Below are 13,705 nucleotides of genomic sequence, written 5' to 3'. Positions count from 1 at the left end.
CTCGCAGGGCCATGACATCGTCATCCTTGCTTCATCCTTGGCGACTACCTCAGCACCTGAAGCAGCTCCCACTTCCCATGAAGTGCTGCAGACTGTGGATGTTTTGCTGGAGGGGAAGGGCGAGCTCAGTTTTCAGTGATGTGCGGTGATGTTACACCTACCGGTGATTCATCTCGGAACCGAAGGGAGCCATTAAATGATTAGGAGAAGATTAGCAGCGGTAAAAGATCCTTGGCAGACAGTAATAGATCCAGCTAGAGAACTCCCAGAAAGTTCTGGCTGTTAGGTGAGTGCAAAGCCAAAACATTAAAAGATTTACTGCTCTCCTCGCTAAGCAGGGAGGCGGATTAGATTAGGATTTCCTGGTATAAGATTCCTCCGCTGCCAGGATCTGAGTTTGAAAGTTGCGGAGCCAAAACAGGCAGGGCAGGAGCTGGATATGGAGTATCTTCCCTCCTCTTACTGGGATTCCGAGCAAATCCCCCCCTTGCAGCTCTCTGGAACAGCCAGCTGCAGAGAGGGGTAAATCCTTTCTCGGTACTTTTCAGCCAGTGATCTCATAACGCTGGAAGATGTCCAGGGACTGTTACGGGAACTTTCATCAATGTTATTACAGTCTTGTTCTGAAACACCTTACGTTTTTTCTTTACAACGAGCGAGTACGTACGTGTGAGTGCGTTCACTGACGCACTGTCCTTTCAGGACTCGTTTTTAGGTGTGCGAGGATTTCTGGTGCTCAACCAAAATTGCCAGATCCTGTGCTGTCAGAACGTAACGCAAGGAGAAATGACCTCTCCCCTGGGTCCGTGCATCTCTTTCCTCACACTAGGTAGGCAGCCAAGTGAGCAATTCGCTTCCTGTTTTCAATTTAAGATGCATTAGAAAAGTAGTTTTGGCACCGCTGGTGCGGCTCTCGGATGGAGCTGGGGAGCCTTAGCTGGCTGCCAGAAAGCAGTACCTCTGCACTCGGAGAGGGTGAGCAACCACCTTCGGTAGAGCAGGCTGCACTGGCGGCCTCTCGGATCGATACTGTTCCTCTTCTCGGGAAAAGTGAGTATGATTATGTCCCCCCAGTGCTGCAGAGTATTAGCCCAGAAAAGAATCGGCTCCAAACGGGAGCTGGAAAGCAGCTACTGAACAGAGTCAAGAAGAAAACGACGCCAGCCAGGTAGGAAGAGGAACCGTGGCCCTCCGTGTTTCCCACCCTTCCCCTGGTGTTCACCACCACAGCACACCCGCCGGCGCGCAGGGGGGTACAGCAGTGGGGTGAGGACCACCCCTGCGCGTCCTCCTAATACAATGTGTGCTGTTTTATGAAACCTCCGCTGTAACGCCTCTTCCTTCCCCGTTCAGCAGTGCACGTGTTTAACTCAAAGGCAAAGACAGAGTAGGCTGGCTGTGATGTACAGCCAAAGCAAAATTAACCTACTCTTTAAACGTGCCTTATTTAAGCTTTTGGGGACAAAAGCTGTGACACTGTGATTGTAGAGAACTCAGCAGCTTAAGCCCCTTAATACTAAATTATTAGTCATATTTTTAACAGTGTTTGTGCTAGTAGTGACTATTCACTGGCTGGGAATCAAAAGGCAAGTTCAATAAATATCTCGTGAAGGAAGAACGTACTTTGAGTGTTGCATCCATTATTCTAAGAGCTGTTTGCTTGATTCCATTTGGGAGCAAGCTCAAATGTGTCTGCGCTTTAGCTGTCAATTAACTTCCTCTCCTGCACTTTGAATTAAAAAGAGTTGTTTTCAGGCTCTGGCAGAGGAGCTGCAGAAAATCTTGGTGGGGCAATTTATGATGCTGTCAGCTCTTGCTGCCGAAACTCGTTACCCCTGTGCCCGAGTCAGAGAAATGGAGGGTGTAACCTGCCACTGCTTCTTTACACTGAAGCCAACTGAGGCTGCCAGTGAAGATCAATTTGGCGCAGAGACAGCTGTGGTGTGGGCAGTTGAATACTTGGGGTGGAAAACTTCAACAGAATGGGAAGGCTGAAGTGCAGGCACCAGTAACTTGTACCTTTGTTTGACTACTATAATCAGAATGTACTCAATTATATTAAGATAGCTCTGCTTGGAGACACCTATCTCACATCTGATATGGAGGTGTTCAAATTCAACTTACATTTGCTTTCACTCTGAATTTCACGCTTTATTGCTCATCCACACTGGCAAGGTGGTTTCCAAAACCAAACAGACAGGAAAGCATGATGCTGTAGGTTTTTGGTACACTGAAACTATAGTAAAATGATACTACCTAACCTGGACAACAAGAACAGAAAAGGGAACTCAAATGCAGAGCATCCCAGCATTTGGTAATTTTTTTAAAGAAACATCCAGAATAAATAGCTGGCACCATTAAGAAACGTGTAATATTTCTCCCGTTTGGTGAAAATATTTTCCTTACCCACAGCACATCAACAACACCCAGTAGTGGCCCCTGCCCAGCATGCCTCAATTGTAACTTCATTAAACGCCTTATTTGGTGCAAAAATTTTTGCTGCTTGGTCTCGGTGAGACCACCACTTGTGACCAGTCTTGAAGTGTAATCACTAACAACGGGATTCAAGTTTTGTTTCTCCTGCTGTTAGCTCTCGGTACCACTGACATAAGCAGTTGCGCTGAGCGCACTAGACAGACCTTACTGCTCTGGACTGTCAGAGTCCTCTCTTCTACCTCGGTTACACAACAGGTAAGAGTTCTTGGGTTAAAGTAAATTTTAAAGCTTTATTGGTCTAAATAAAAAAAGTACAAAACATTTTTACAATAGAACCTGGTTATTTTTTCTGCGATTTAGCAAACCCAAGGGAACAGGCTCTTTGCATGCAGAATTCAGGACACAGACGGAGCTGCTGACCTTGCACGCCCGGCCTTCACCTTCCAGAACACAGGCTTCAGCTCGCTGAAAGATCTAACTTGCTGCAGGGGCTGCGGTCTTCTGACATAGCCTGGCCAGCAGTCCAGCCATTTGTAAAAGTGAGTTCACACCTTCTGCTATCTTCATGTGAGTGTACCCGATTTCCTGGTGATAAAGACATTGTAAAATCTTCTGTTTTCTTCCCCAGTCTATGTATAGTATGACTAATGACTAAACAGAACATATCCCTTACTGCTAAGACACCAACTTCGAGTCACTTGAACTTCAAAGAAGTGTATCTTCTCATGTAAACCAACTAGAATGCCTTTTTTTTTTTTTTTTTTACATCAAAGCCTGTATTTCCCCACTTCCTTTATAAGAAGCAAGGTGCACACATTTGACGACAGGTTTTAAATATGAAGAGTGATTCCATTATACCAGTTTACCGTTTGTCAACTGGCTGTTAATATAATTTAATATTTTACTATCTATTGGACTAGAATCAAGTATGTGCTTGAAGAAAGGTCTCAAGGAGTTATTTGAGGCTTTGATGTAAATAGCAAATGCAGCCAGCATTACATTTGTTATTAATTCTAGCTGAAGTGACTTTTGGCGCTTGTATGGGTGGTTAGACTTTAAACTTCAAGTGGCCATTCTTGCTGACAAACTGATGATGCAGAGTGCGAAAGCAAGCAGTAATAAGAAGTTAAGAAATACTTTTTTTGCACTAATATATAACAAATCTCAAAGAGAAAACCCTAAGGCTGCCCCTATATTAGAGATCACATGTTCTTCTTAAAAAGTCCCAAAAGACCCCACCAGGAACTAGGTTAGTACTAACCTTGATGAATTCCAGTTTCAGATATTCTGGCATTTGGAAGGTTTTACATACACGGAAGATGTTGCCAATCACATCTTCTGGGGAGTATCCAAGTCGCCACAGGTGGGCAAGAATCTGTGCAGGCAAGAATAATCCCTCATTTATCTGCAAAACTTATCAGGTGAGTCAAGTGTATTCACTTTTGGAACAGCTGTATGTAACTACTGGAACTGCATGTACTATTTCTCAAAATTATTTAACCTCAATTGCTTAGCAAGTAATTTCAATAAAACTTGTTTTTTTGCTTGTAGGCTTACTCATCTGAACAGACCCCTGCATAAAAAGGATTTAATTCATCAACTCATCTGCATGGTATTGTCCTTATCCTAAAAAACAACACACACTGTGAATTCTTCATAACAAGCATGAATTTGTAGGGAAAAAGTGTCTGTCTACACAGACACAACACATGAAAACCAACCTTGTATGCTTCATCAATGTTTGCATTTATGCAGTGTTGTATCATTTCTTTCACAAGCAGAGGATGAGGCTCGTCACATACCTATATCAAAGAGAAATATTACACTTCAAAATATTAGAAGACCCTGCATTAAGCCCCTAGTATTTTCACCAAGCTTCTATACAGCTGAAGTACTGAATCAGACACATTCTATAATGCAGATTAAAATTTAACTAATATGACTTCTCTGGTAACACAGCTATCCTGGCATAGCAGACTCAATAGCACGAAATGAGAACACCCAAGTAATAGATTCAAAAGTTATCGCTGTGAAATTTCCCAGCAGTTATGTGATTCCTGTGCTTTGAGAGAGCTGGAAAGCCACGGAGTCTCAGACGTGCCATTAGGGACTGCTAGCACTCTCTCTCCTTTCAAAAGGCACTGGCACTTGCTTACGGCCTAATGCTGTAATTGCTACATATATAGTGCTGTCCACAAACTGGCAAAGCACTTTCCAGGCTTATATATCTGACGGAAATTCTCACACAGCTGTAGTGCTAAACTTCTAGCATCGCCATTTTATGCTGTTACTAACCTTAAAGACATTTTCACTGTTTATAAAGCCAAATCCAGAATATGTGGACTGTAAGTTGTTTAATGCCTGTGAAAGAAAAAATAAGACTTCATTTATTTTCTGAAGTGCTCTACTTCTCACTCCCCTCCTCAGGATGAAATACACTTTCCAGAAAATGATGGCAAATAAGCAGTTTTCAATTAAGCAACAGAGTAAACCACAAATATATGCAGGCTTTGTCTCCCACAAATTTGGTATCCAGTTCCCACCAATTCACTTTTAAGGAGCAGATCTACTTTAAAACTTCACAAAACCAAATAGCTTAGTTACTCTTGTGCCCCAGGTCACGTCCCCTTTGCTTTACCTCTCCAAAGAGAAATCCTTGAGAGCCACAATTCAAAGGTTTTTTTTGCTTTAAACAGAAGCCTTTGTTTCAGTGCCTTTCTTCTTTTACCTGTCTCATATCTCCTTGGGCTGTGAAGATAATGGCTTCTAGTCCATCATCTGTATATGGTACATCCTCTTTCTCAACAATTTTCAGCAGCCTTGCAAGGATTTGTGAATCCGTCAGTTTGGTGTAACGCAGCACTGCACACCGGGATTGAATAGGCTCTGAGGACAGAGATGTGTAATTAGGATTTCCCTCTTTTCTCAAAAAAAAAATAAATTTGTTTTCATCTTGGAAGAAACTATCTCAGCTTCCAACTCTTCATTTGTCGTCTTTCAAAGAAAAAGAGCATGTCTGCTCCTAACAGAATATAGCACCTCCTTAAGCATACACAATTGTTACAGTCCTTCACGTGAGCCCCAATGTGCTACTTGAGTTTTCCCAGATATGTACAAATACACATGAAGCTCAGCTGCTGCTGTTCTCCTGGTTTTCTGACTGTACAGGTTTATCATGCTATTTTAACTGCTAAACAAGAAAAGTCTAAAGGTCTACAATGTGTTAGCCTGTAGGCAAACTTAAAGATTATGTTTCAGAAACAAAACCAAAAAGTGTTCAGTACCCAGTAAACAATACATCCACCATCTTAAACTGTAGCAGAGTTGGATGGAGATTAAGCCCAAAGTTTGAGAAATCTGCTTCTGCATAGTACTAGCCATCAAAAACAGCTGTTCCGAGGGTTCACTGGCTACACAAATACACTCCTCTTCTATTACCTGGATGTACAGGTGGTTTGATTGTTCAGAAGCACCGTGGTTTCTTGGAACAAGCAGGTCCAAGGTATTTCTGAAAACTGCTTTGGAAGTGAGCCAACAGTATGGAGAACGTATGACAAAAACTCCCAGGGACTAGCAGCACTTTACCTATGATTTTGTCAGAGGCATTGCATGCAAGTGCGAAGCGCGTTGTTTTGGAATAAATTTCCATTGTTCTTCTCAATGCTTGCTGTGCTCCATCTGTCATGCTGGGGGAGAAAAGAGTTAGGACAGATTTTGCCCTTCACTGACTTATAGGTGCAGCCTAATAACTATTTTTATACAAGCTTCAGAGTCGACTGATATTAAACAGTGCTTTGTAAATTACTTGATATTCTAGCTTGATAAACTAAGCAGCTTTTTCTAGTCACGTGAACAAATCACCCCGCAACACAGGTAGTCACCGAGACCTCCATAAAACTAACATGCAAAAATAAATCATTAATACTCTGAAGAATACTGCTAAGACTACTATTTATATGCAGATGGAGGAGAATGTCCCGTTTTCATCCAGTGAAATTGTCTACATAAGCCAGACTCTTTCCCAAGGAAAAGAGCCAGTAAACTGGAAGATGCTATTTCATATCCAGCTAAATCACAAAGTGTTTCACCCCACCTCCTTTGAAGCAATGATCTCTGCTTGATATGAGTAATCTCATAAGAACACCGTTCAATGCATATTTATTTCTTAACAAATTATTTTTGATGATAGCCTGATAGAAACATCTAAGACTGTCCAAGACAGCTGCTCCGCAGACAGGATAGATGCAACACATTTCACATAGCGGCTGAGGTCAAGAAAAAACACAACGTACCTGTCTGCTTCATCAAGGATGATGATTTTATGCCGACCTTTTGGAAGTGTGACCTTTTGTTGGGCAAACATTTTGATTTTGTTTCTCACAACATCAATGCCTCTGGAACAATAATTCGAGTGATTCATGATCAGTTGGGTAAAATTACATAATAGATTTTACTCAGCAGCCACAGTGGCTGGAGCGCTCCTGAGCTCCCTATTCTCCCGCTGTTTGTTCCTGCCCCTTCAGCTGTGCCAGTGTAACTGTTGTGAAACCATGTTGTAAGCCAGACCGCCTAACTGATTGAGATTTAAACATCGATAATCCTCATTTTTGGAGGCTTTGAAAAATATATATATATATATGTATATGTATATATATACACATACACATACTGACACTATTAAATTATTTATATATATATATATATCAGTAACCTTACAGCACTGCCACAAAACTACTTACGTTTGGCAAAAGGTAGGGGCAATAAATGAACAAGGGCAGAAGCATTTAACATTTCTTTGCTACTTTGCCAGTACTTCACAGAGCTATAACTCAGAAGAGTTTAAGAAAAACAGCTGGACAGGCTGCATCATTTTAGCACAACACGGATGCCTTCCTAGACAGAGTCCCAACAAATACTTACTTTTAAAAAAAAAAGGATTTTACTTTTTTGTTCGGTTTAGAAAATGAATGTTGTGATTCTATAGCTCTTCTATAACTGATATTAGCAAAGGCAGGTAAAATGTATTGTACTCATAAACAACCCTCTAGGAAATGTCCTCAGAATACTTCAGGATGGGTCTGCTACAGAACTTGGGAAATATAATCAGCCCTTAGTGCCTGATCCTCGGGGTAGAGTCGGTGGCCTCCACGTACCTAACATCCTTATCCTACATTTTAATCCCCAACCGCCCTTATAGCCCCAATTTCTACCACTTCACCTTTTTTTCCTAAGCAGTGAAGAGTTTCATTACAAACAACTTGCTCACTGTTCATTCTTAGGAGGATCTTCATGAATGCTGGAAGCTTAACTCTTTAAAGTACATTCAAAAAACCAGTATCGCTATGGATTCTGCACTCCATCCGTTTCTATTTTTGTGCATGAAAGTATCTATCAAATTTATAAAACATCAAGTAATAATATGTATGTTGATAGCTGGACACCAAAGATTGCCTTACTTTTAGCTGGAAAAACTGCATTAAAATAAGTACTAGAGGCCTTAATATAGCATTAAGCCTATCAAGCCAACCTGAGTTCAACTAAAAATAAAAACAGATACTTGCTTCTTCATTAAAAGTATAACAAGGTTTATTCATTCTCACCTGTCATTTGAGGCATTCAGCTCCAAAACAGCATCCTTTAATGCAGGACCAAGCAGAGCACGAGCCAAGCAGAGGATACTGGTGGTTTTACCTGTTCCTGGGGGACCCTAGGAATGCAACAACCCAGCAATTGCTGGTAAGTTTAACGTCATTAACGTCACTTTCTAAGCTGTACTCTACAAAACTCCTCAGTCACGGAAAGCAGCTGCCACAGAGGAACTGCAGAGAGAACATCAGACTCGAGGCTGCCCGAGTTCAGGATCCTGCCTCCAGCAGAGGAGAGAAACGCTGCAGGGAGAAGCACGAGACATGCTTCAGGAGGCACCGGAGGGCCACGTCGCTTTTAACAGAAGGCTGTTCACCATTTGTGCATTCTGCCGAGAACACTGCTCCGTGACCGCACGATCGACATCCCTCTTACCAATACAGTCGGGCACAGTGCAAATCTATACGGAGAGGCTATTGTGGCTAGATTTCAGAAGCCAGGACCAACACAGTGAAATACAGTATAACACAGCAATACTTACAGCAATTATAATATTTGGTACGTTCCCCTCTTTCGCAAAGACCTAAGAAAGAACAATAATAAAAAAATATATTAAAAAATAGCGGGAACAAGGAGTTTCCAATTCTATTCTATTTTAAGCATGAGAAGCAGAGCTAACCCCTTCTTTTCTTCCCTCCTGTTTTCATTTTTTTGGACCTTGCTGCTTTCGTATTTTTTTAATTGAACCATTAGAAGTCAGTCCCTAGACTAGTATGGAAAAACTGAAAATCACTTGATCCCACAGGTCTTTAGTACTCCTGCCTTTCCTTTGCACCTGTTATATGTTTGCTAGTATAAGCTTTCTGTTAATGAATACTGTGTTTATAAAACAATTTGTCAAGGAAAATATTTTTCTTCCAGAAAAACATTATATTTATGTTTCTGTCTGTTGTTATATAAACTATATTTATTCATTGAAACAATGTTATTATGACAGCTACAAATTTTCTAAGTTGTATCAAAACAGGGCCAATTTAAACAATATCGCAATTCAAGAAGGTATATTTCCTTAAAATACCACTCAAACATGTCCTAAAACCTGTAATTTCTTATGTAAATCAGAAAGTTTTTTTTCCATATACTCAAATATGGATGTAAAAATACAAAAGTGCTTTTACTGGTCTGTGGAGCTATGCAGAATTGTTTTTTGAGCTAACCCATAAAAAGATACAGGGACGGCTACACACCTCCAACCTGCTCACCGTATCTTCATTTCCAACTATTTCACATAATTTCATGGGTCTGTACTTTTCCACCCTGTAAAAGGAAAACCCCACACACTTCAGCACGTCTACTAAAACTTTAATAGTGCTTTACGCTGACGGAAAAGGAGGATTACGTTAAGATAACATGGGACAAAGATGACTTGGTGTGTCTTTAGTGCAAACGCTGCAGGGTCCCCCCTGACTGCCAAGCGCAGCATTCCACAGCACTCATTCCTTACTGGTTGTTTTACTTCGATTAGTATAAAAAAAGAAAAGGAAGAAAAACGTGCTCAACTTGGACACCAGGCTGGTGCCTCAGCCTGACACCAGGGCTACGAGGAGATGCCGCCCAGTGCGCTCTCTTATGGTTAACGCACGGCAGGGCTGACTTTGTCTGGACGGGGTGGGGACTTCTTGGGCTGCGCCGGGGCCGGGGCCGGGGCCGGGGTCGGGGGTCTAGGTCTGGGCCCGGGCCGGGGCCGCCCCACAGCCGGAGGCAGGAGCCGGCCTACCCGATCCCCCCCCTTCCCGCCAACCGCGCGCCCCGCCCTCCTCTCGCTCCATAGGCTGTGCCCCGCCAGGCCCCGCCTCCCGCCGCGCTCTGCACCAATGGCCGCGCGCCCTCGGCCCTTCCTCCCGCCCCCGGCCCCATCTCGCAGGCGCTCCGCGGCCGCCCGCGCTCCCTCGGCAGCCGCCGCCCCCCGCGCAGGCCGCGCCGCCTGCGTCGCTCACCAGGGCAGCTCGTAATGGCCGCCGCCGGCGGCAGGAGCGGCACCCGGGGGGTCGGCGGATCCCCGCTTCTCTCCTGCCGCGGGCCCGGCCTTCTCGTCCTCGGTAGCCTCCACGTCCATCTCCATCCCGGCGGCGGCTGGACCGACCCGGCCCCTGTCCCCCCGTCGCCTCCGCGAGAGGAGGGCCGCGTTCCCGGGCCCGCCTCACGGGGTGGGTCTTCCCCAGCGCTCCCTGCCTGGCCGGGGCGGCCTCCCCGGGGGCGGGCACTGTAGGCGCTCTCCAGCCGGGCCTGGCGGGCTCGGCAGCGCCGTGAGGCCGTTGAGGAGGGGCGGGGCGGCGGCAGGCCGGGCCCTGGGGCTGGGCTGGCTGAGGAGGGTCCGGCGGCTGGGCCTGGGGCCGCTCACGGCACGGCTGGGGGGGCTGGTGCTGGGCTGGTTTGGCGTCTGGCTGCCTTTCCTGCCCTACTGAGTGGTCAAGTGTTAAGATAATTAATAAGAGTAATATGTTTGCACATCAGGAGTCTAAACCGTTGTTTCTTTTTCTAGCTATCTTTATTTTCCCCGTATAAAATGAAAACAATAAAAGATACATTGCACAATACTGTAAGTAGTTATAATGGAGGGGTGCGGTTCTGGTGCCACCGTTAGAATTTGGGCATCAGTGCTAGTTTTAAACCTCAGTGGTTCCCAGGGCCTTGATACATCTTTAAACTCTGCTTATGCTCCATGTAATCAATGACATTTGTGTTCGCTCAGTGAGCAGAGGATATGCCCCTCAGTCTGGGCTCTGATTCATTGGGAAGCGTTTCTAATTCAAGATTGGTGTGAGGCAGGAACTTGGAACTGATCATATTTGAAGCCCTGTGTGAGCGGTGATGCTCTTCTAAGGGAGAAACTTCCTATCGCTTGCCGCAACATTTGCATTCCAATGTTATTGTCAGTGCCTCTTGGCGTTTTGAGATTGGCATGTGAATGCTTGCAGGTGAGAGCGTTGCCTTCAGCCTGTGGAACTGGTTCAATCTGTGGCCTGACAGCGATGGAGTTTGCCGAGGTTTCTCGTAAGGCTCTAAAACTCTGGAGGGTGAAGTTTCCGTTACACACAGTGCAGTCTCGTATCTGAGTGTTTATGTACGCAGTGTGGTCAGTGCTTTAATCTTGTTTTGGATTTTTTTTTTTTCATTAATAGCTGTACATGGTTCCTAGTGGTTTTAGGATAAGTGTTATGTAAGGGTGAAATTCTAAGTGGTTTGCAGCCTTTACATGGCCGGCTGAATTAACTATGGATTAACCTTGCTTCCACTGGAGCTACGGTAGAAAATTAAATAACAACACAATTATGTGGCATATGAGGGTGAGACAGCTGGCATTTTTTTCAGTATTCGGACTGTTTGTAGCACGCATACGGGATGAATAAGCTGTTCCTGCAATAGCTCAAGCTCACAATGTTACTCTTGTCTTTGGATTTAACTTACTGCAGTACTCAGCAGAGCCCAACATGAGACAGTGAAATACTGCAGCTGCATACAGCACTGCTGGTCATAAAAGCCTGTCACTACAACACACGGAACACGCTTTGGTTTCTTGCCAAATTAAACAGTTGTTATGCTCTTAGGAAGTACCAGCCTCTAGATAAGATAGAATTTTTCTGGCCGGCATTAACTCTCCCACTATATGTGTAGGATTGCTGTTGATAAGCATCCAAAGGACAGTAGGAAAGGCCATTCATAAGAATTGTTGCAGAAAGCCTGGTGACAGATTTTGTGATAGTTTCTGTGAACCAGTTGTAATGTTTTTTTCTCTGGAGCATGGTCTTCTAAAGCAGTGCAGCCCCTGTGTAGGCAGTAACTCCTCGCTTATCCACAGCGGTTCTGCAGATTACCAAACACGGAGCAAGTGTTTATTGAAGGCACGTTAATATTGATAGGGATGTGTCGCTAGGGTGGATAGGCAGACCTGAGCCTAAATGAGTTTTAAAACCCATCTGTCCTAAAATGTGAACTGTTTTTATTGTAGTCTGTCTGTTGTGATCACAGGATACATCCAGGATAAAATGAATTCCAAATTCAGTGCTGAAATGGCAGAACTCTTTTGATGTGTCATCAACAGTGCCCAAATACACATGCATGCAGTAGATGTAGTGTATTATCCTGAAAGGAGAATAACCCTGAGTTTAAGAATATTCTTTCTGACCTGTCTCCCTCCCACCCCAAAAGATACATAGAAAAAGCTTACTAAATATTTGTAATTACTGTAGAGTACAGATAAAGGCTTTTTGCTAATGATTTAGTTAGCAAGGGGAATGTTTCTCTTGAGTGTATTCAAACAGCATCTACTACTAGTAATGGAGATCACCATCGAAGACATAAATAGTGATCTTGTGGTCATCCCAGGAGCAAGGAAGTCCCAGCTGCAGGCGTCTGATGTAGGGTCCTTTAAACACCATGTAGAGGCTCTTCTCAGATCAGCTCCAGGCGAGGGCTCATGCTGTAGCTCCTACAGGGAAACTGAAGCCCAATGCAAGAGGTTTCGTCAGAGGGTTGGGTAAAAGCAGAAGTTGTGGCAAAAGAACTGCTGTTTTGCATGCTATGGTTGGTGAAACTGAGGATAGCTTGTTTTGAGTTTGAACAAGAAGTTGAAATTAGTGAAGACATTAAAAGCGAGGCAGTGGTTGAAGACAGCAAAGAGCAACAGTGATGGAATTATGACGGGGGATGTGAGGTGTAAAATCCAGAAGGCAATGGAAATAAAGGATAGGAGAAGAAACTAACTTTAGGCAATCATTAGTGAAAGTATGTATCTGTGCTGCATATTCACTACAGCTAAGTAATAAAAAAATTCTTATATACAGTGGTTTTGGGAGGGAGGGAAGAACTGTTTAGTATTCAAGGTCATTTTGCTTTTGGGTTAAATCTGTGATTTCAGCTTACCGTTACTGTTAGGACTAACACTAATATACATTATCCAGCAGGTCTAGAAGGCCAGGGGCTGAGACTTTAAATTACAGTGTTAAGAGAAGTGCAAAGTTCCTTGGGCTGTCCATTCCCCGTCCCCACCAGCCCTGCAGTCTCAGTTAAAGCTGCCACCTCCTATTGCAGCGTGCCGTTGTTGCGCAGCCACAAGTAGGTCACGTAGCACAGATGGTCTCGCTGCCAGGGAAATGCGGAGTCTGCAGTCCCCTTTGAGGCTGCTCCCAGTTCGCTCTTGCTCCCTTTCGCACAGTTAGGTTGGAGATAGTGGAATGAATTCTGATGCTACCAACCATTTTATCTTGTGTTCACTGAGGCTGAAAGCATAAAGCAAAGCTGGTACAAATACCAGGAGTGAAAGTAATGACGGGGTGGTTAGAAAGGAGGCTGGACTGGTGCTTTATGAAATAGGGCATCGCTGCATTAGGGGGTTTCATGGGCTTGACATGTCTGCACCCAGACTGACAGAGGCCTTGATGCCTGGAGAGCTGTCGTGCTTGAGCTCCAAGAGCAAAACCGGGGATGACACTGTCAGTACACACAGGGTATTAATTTGTTCTTGTAGCATGCTAGCACCCTCTGTTCCTCGTGTATTCATCTATAGACTGTCCCTGGGAGGTACAGTTGTGCTGATCTGAGCTAACGTTATGTGTGCCATTTAAAATTTCTTCCTAAATATAATGGCTGAGGTCACGCATTTGCTCTGCACCAGCACACTGCC

The 13,705-nt window shown here is 44.1% G+C and overlaps 1 protein-coding gene across 1 annotated transcript; it reads right to left on the bottom strand.

The window, feature by feature from the left end:
• Positions 1-2,739: 2,739 nt before the first annotated feature.
• Positions 2,740-10,207, bottom strand: RFC2 (replication factor C subunit 2). The gene is made up of 11 exons (XM_082327909.1): positions 10,020-10,207; positions 9,270-9,339; positions 8,564-8,605; positions 8,037-8,143; positions 6,729-6,830; positions 6,022-6,122; positions 5,165-5,322; positions 4,732-4,797; positions 4,158-4,238; positions 3,698-3,811; positions 2,740-3,021 (listed from the first exon to the last, which is right to left on the bottom strand). The coding sequence occupies exons 1-11, from the start codon at positions 10,142-10,144 to the stop codon at positions 2,911-2,913; spliced, it is 1,077 nt and encodes a 358-aa protein (XP_082184035.1). The 5' UTR covers positions 10,145-10,207; the 3' UTR covers positions 2,740-2,910.
• Between the last annotated feature and the right edge of the window lie 3,498 nt (positions 10,208-13,705).

Source organism: Platalea leucorodia, assembly GCF_965183815.1.
Source record: "Platalea leucorodia genome assembly, chromosome: 16".
Lineage (NCBI taxonomy): Eukaryota > Metazoa > Chordata > Aves > Pelecaniformes > Threskiornithidae > Platalea > Platalea leucorodia.
This window is presented reverse-complemented; position numbering and strand designations above follow the sequence as displayed.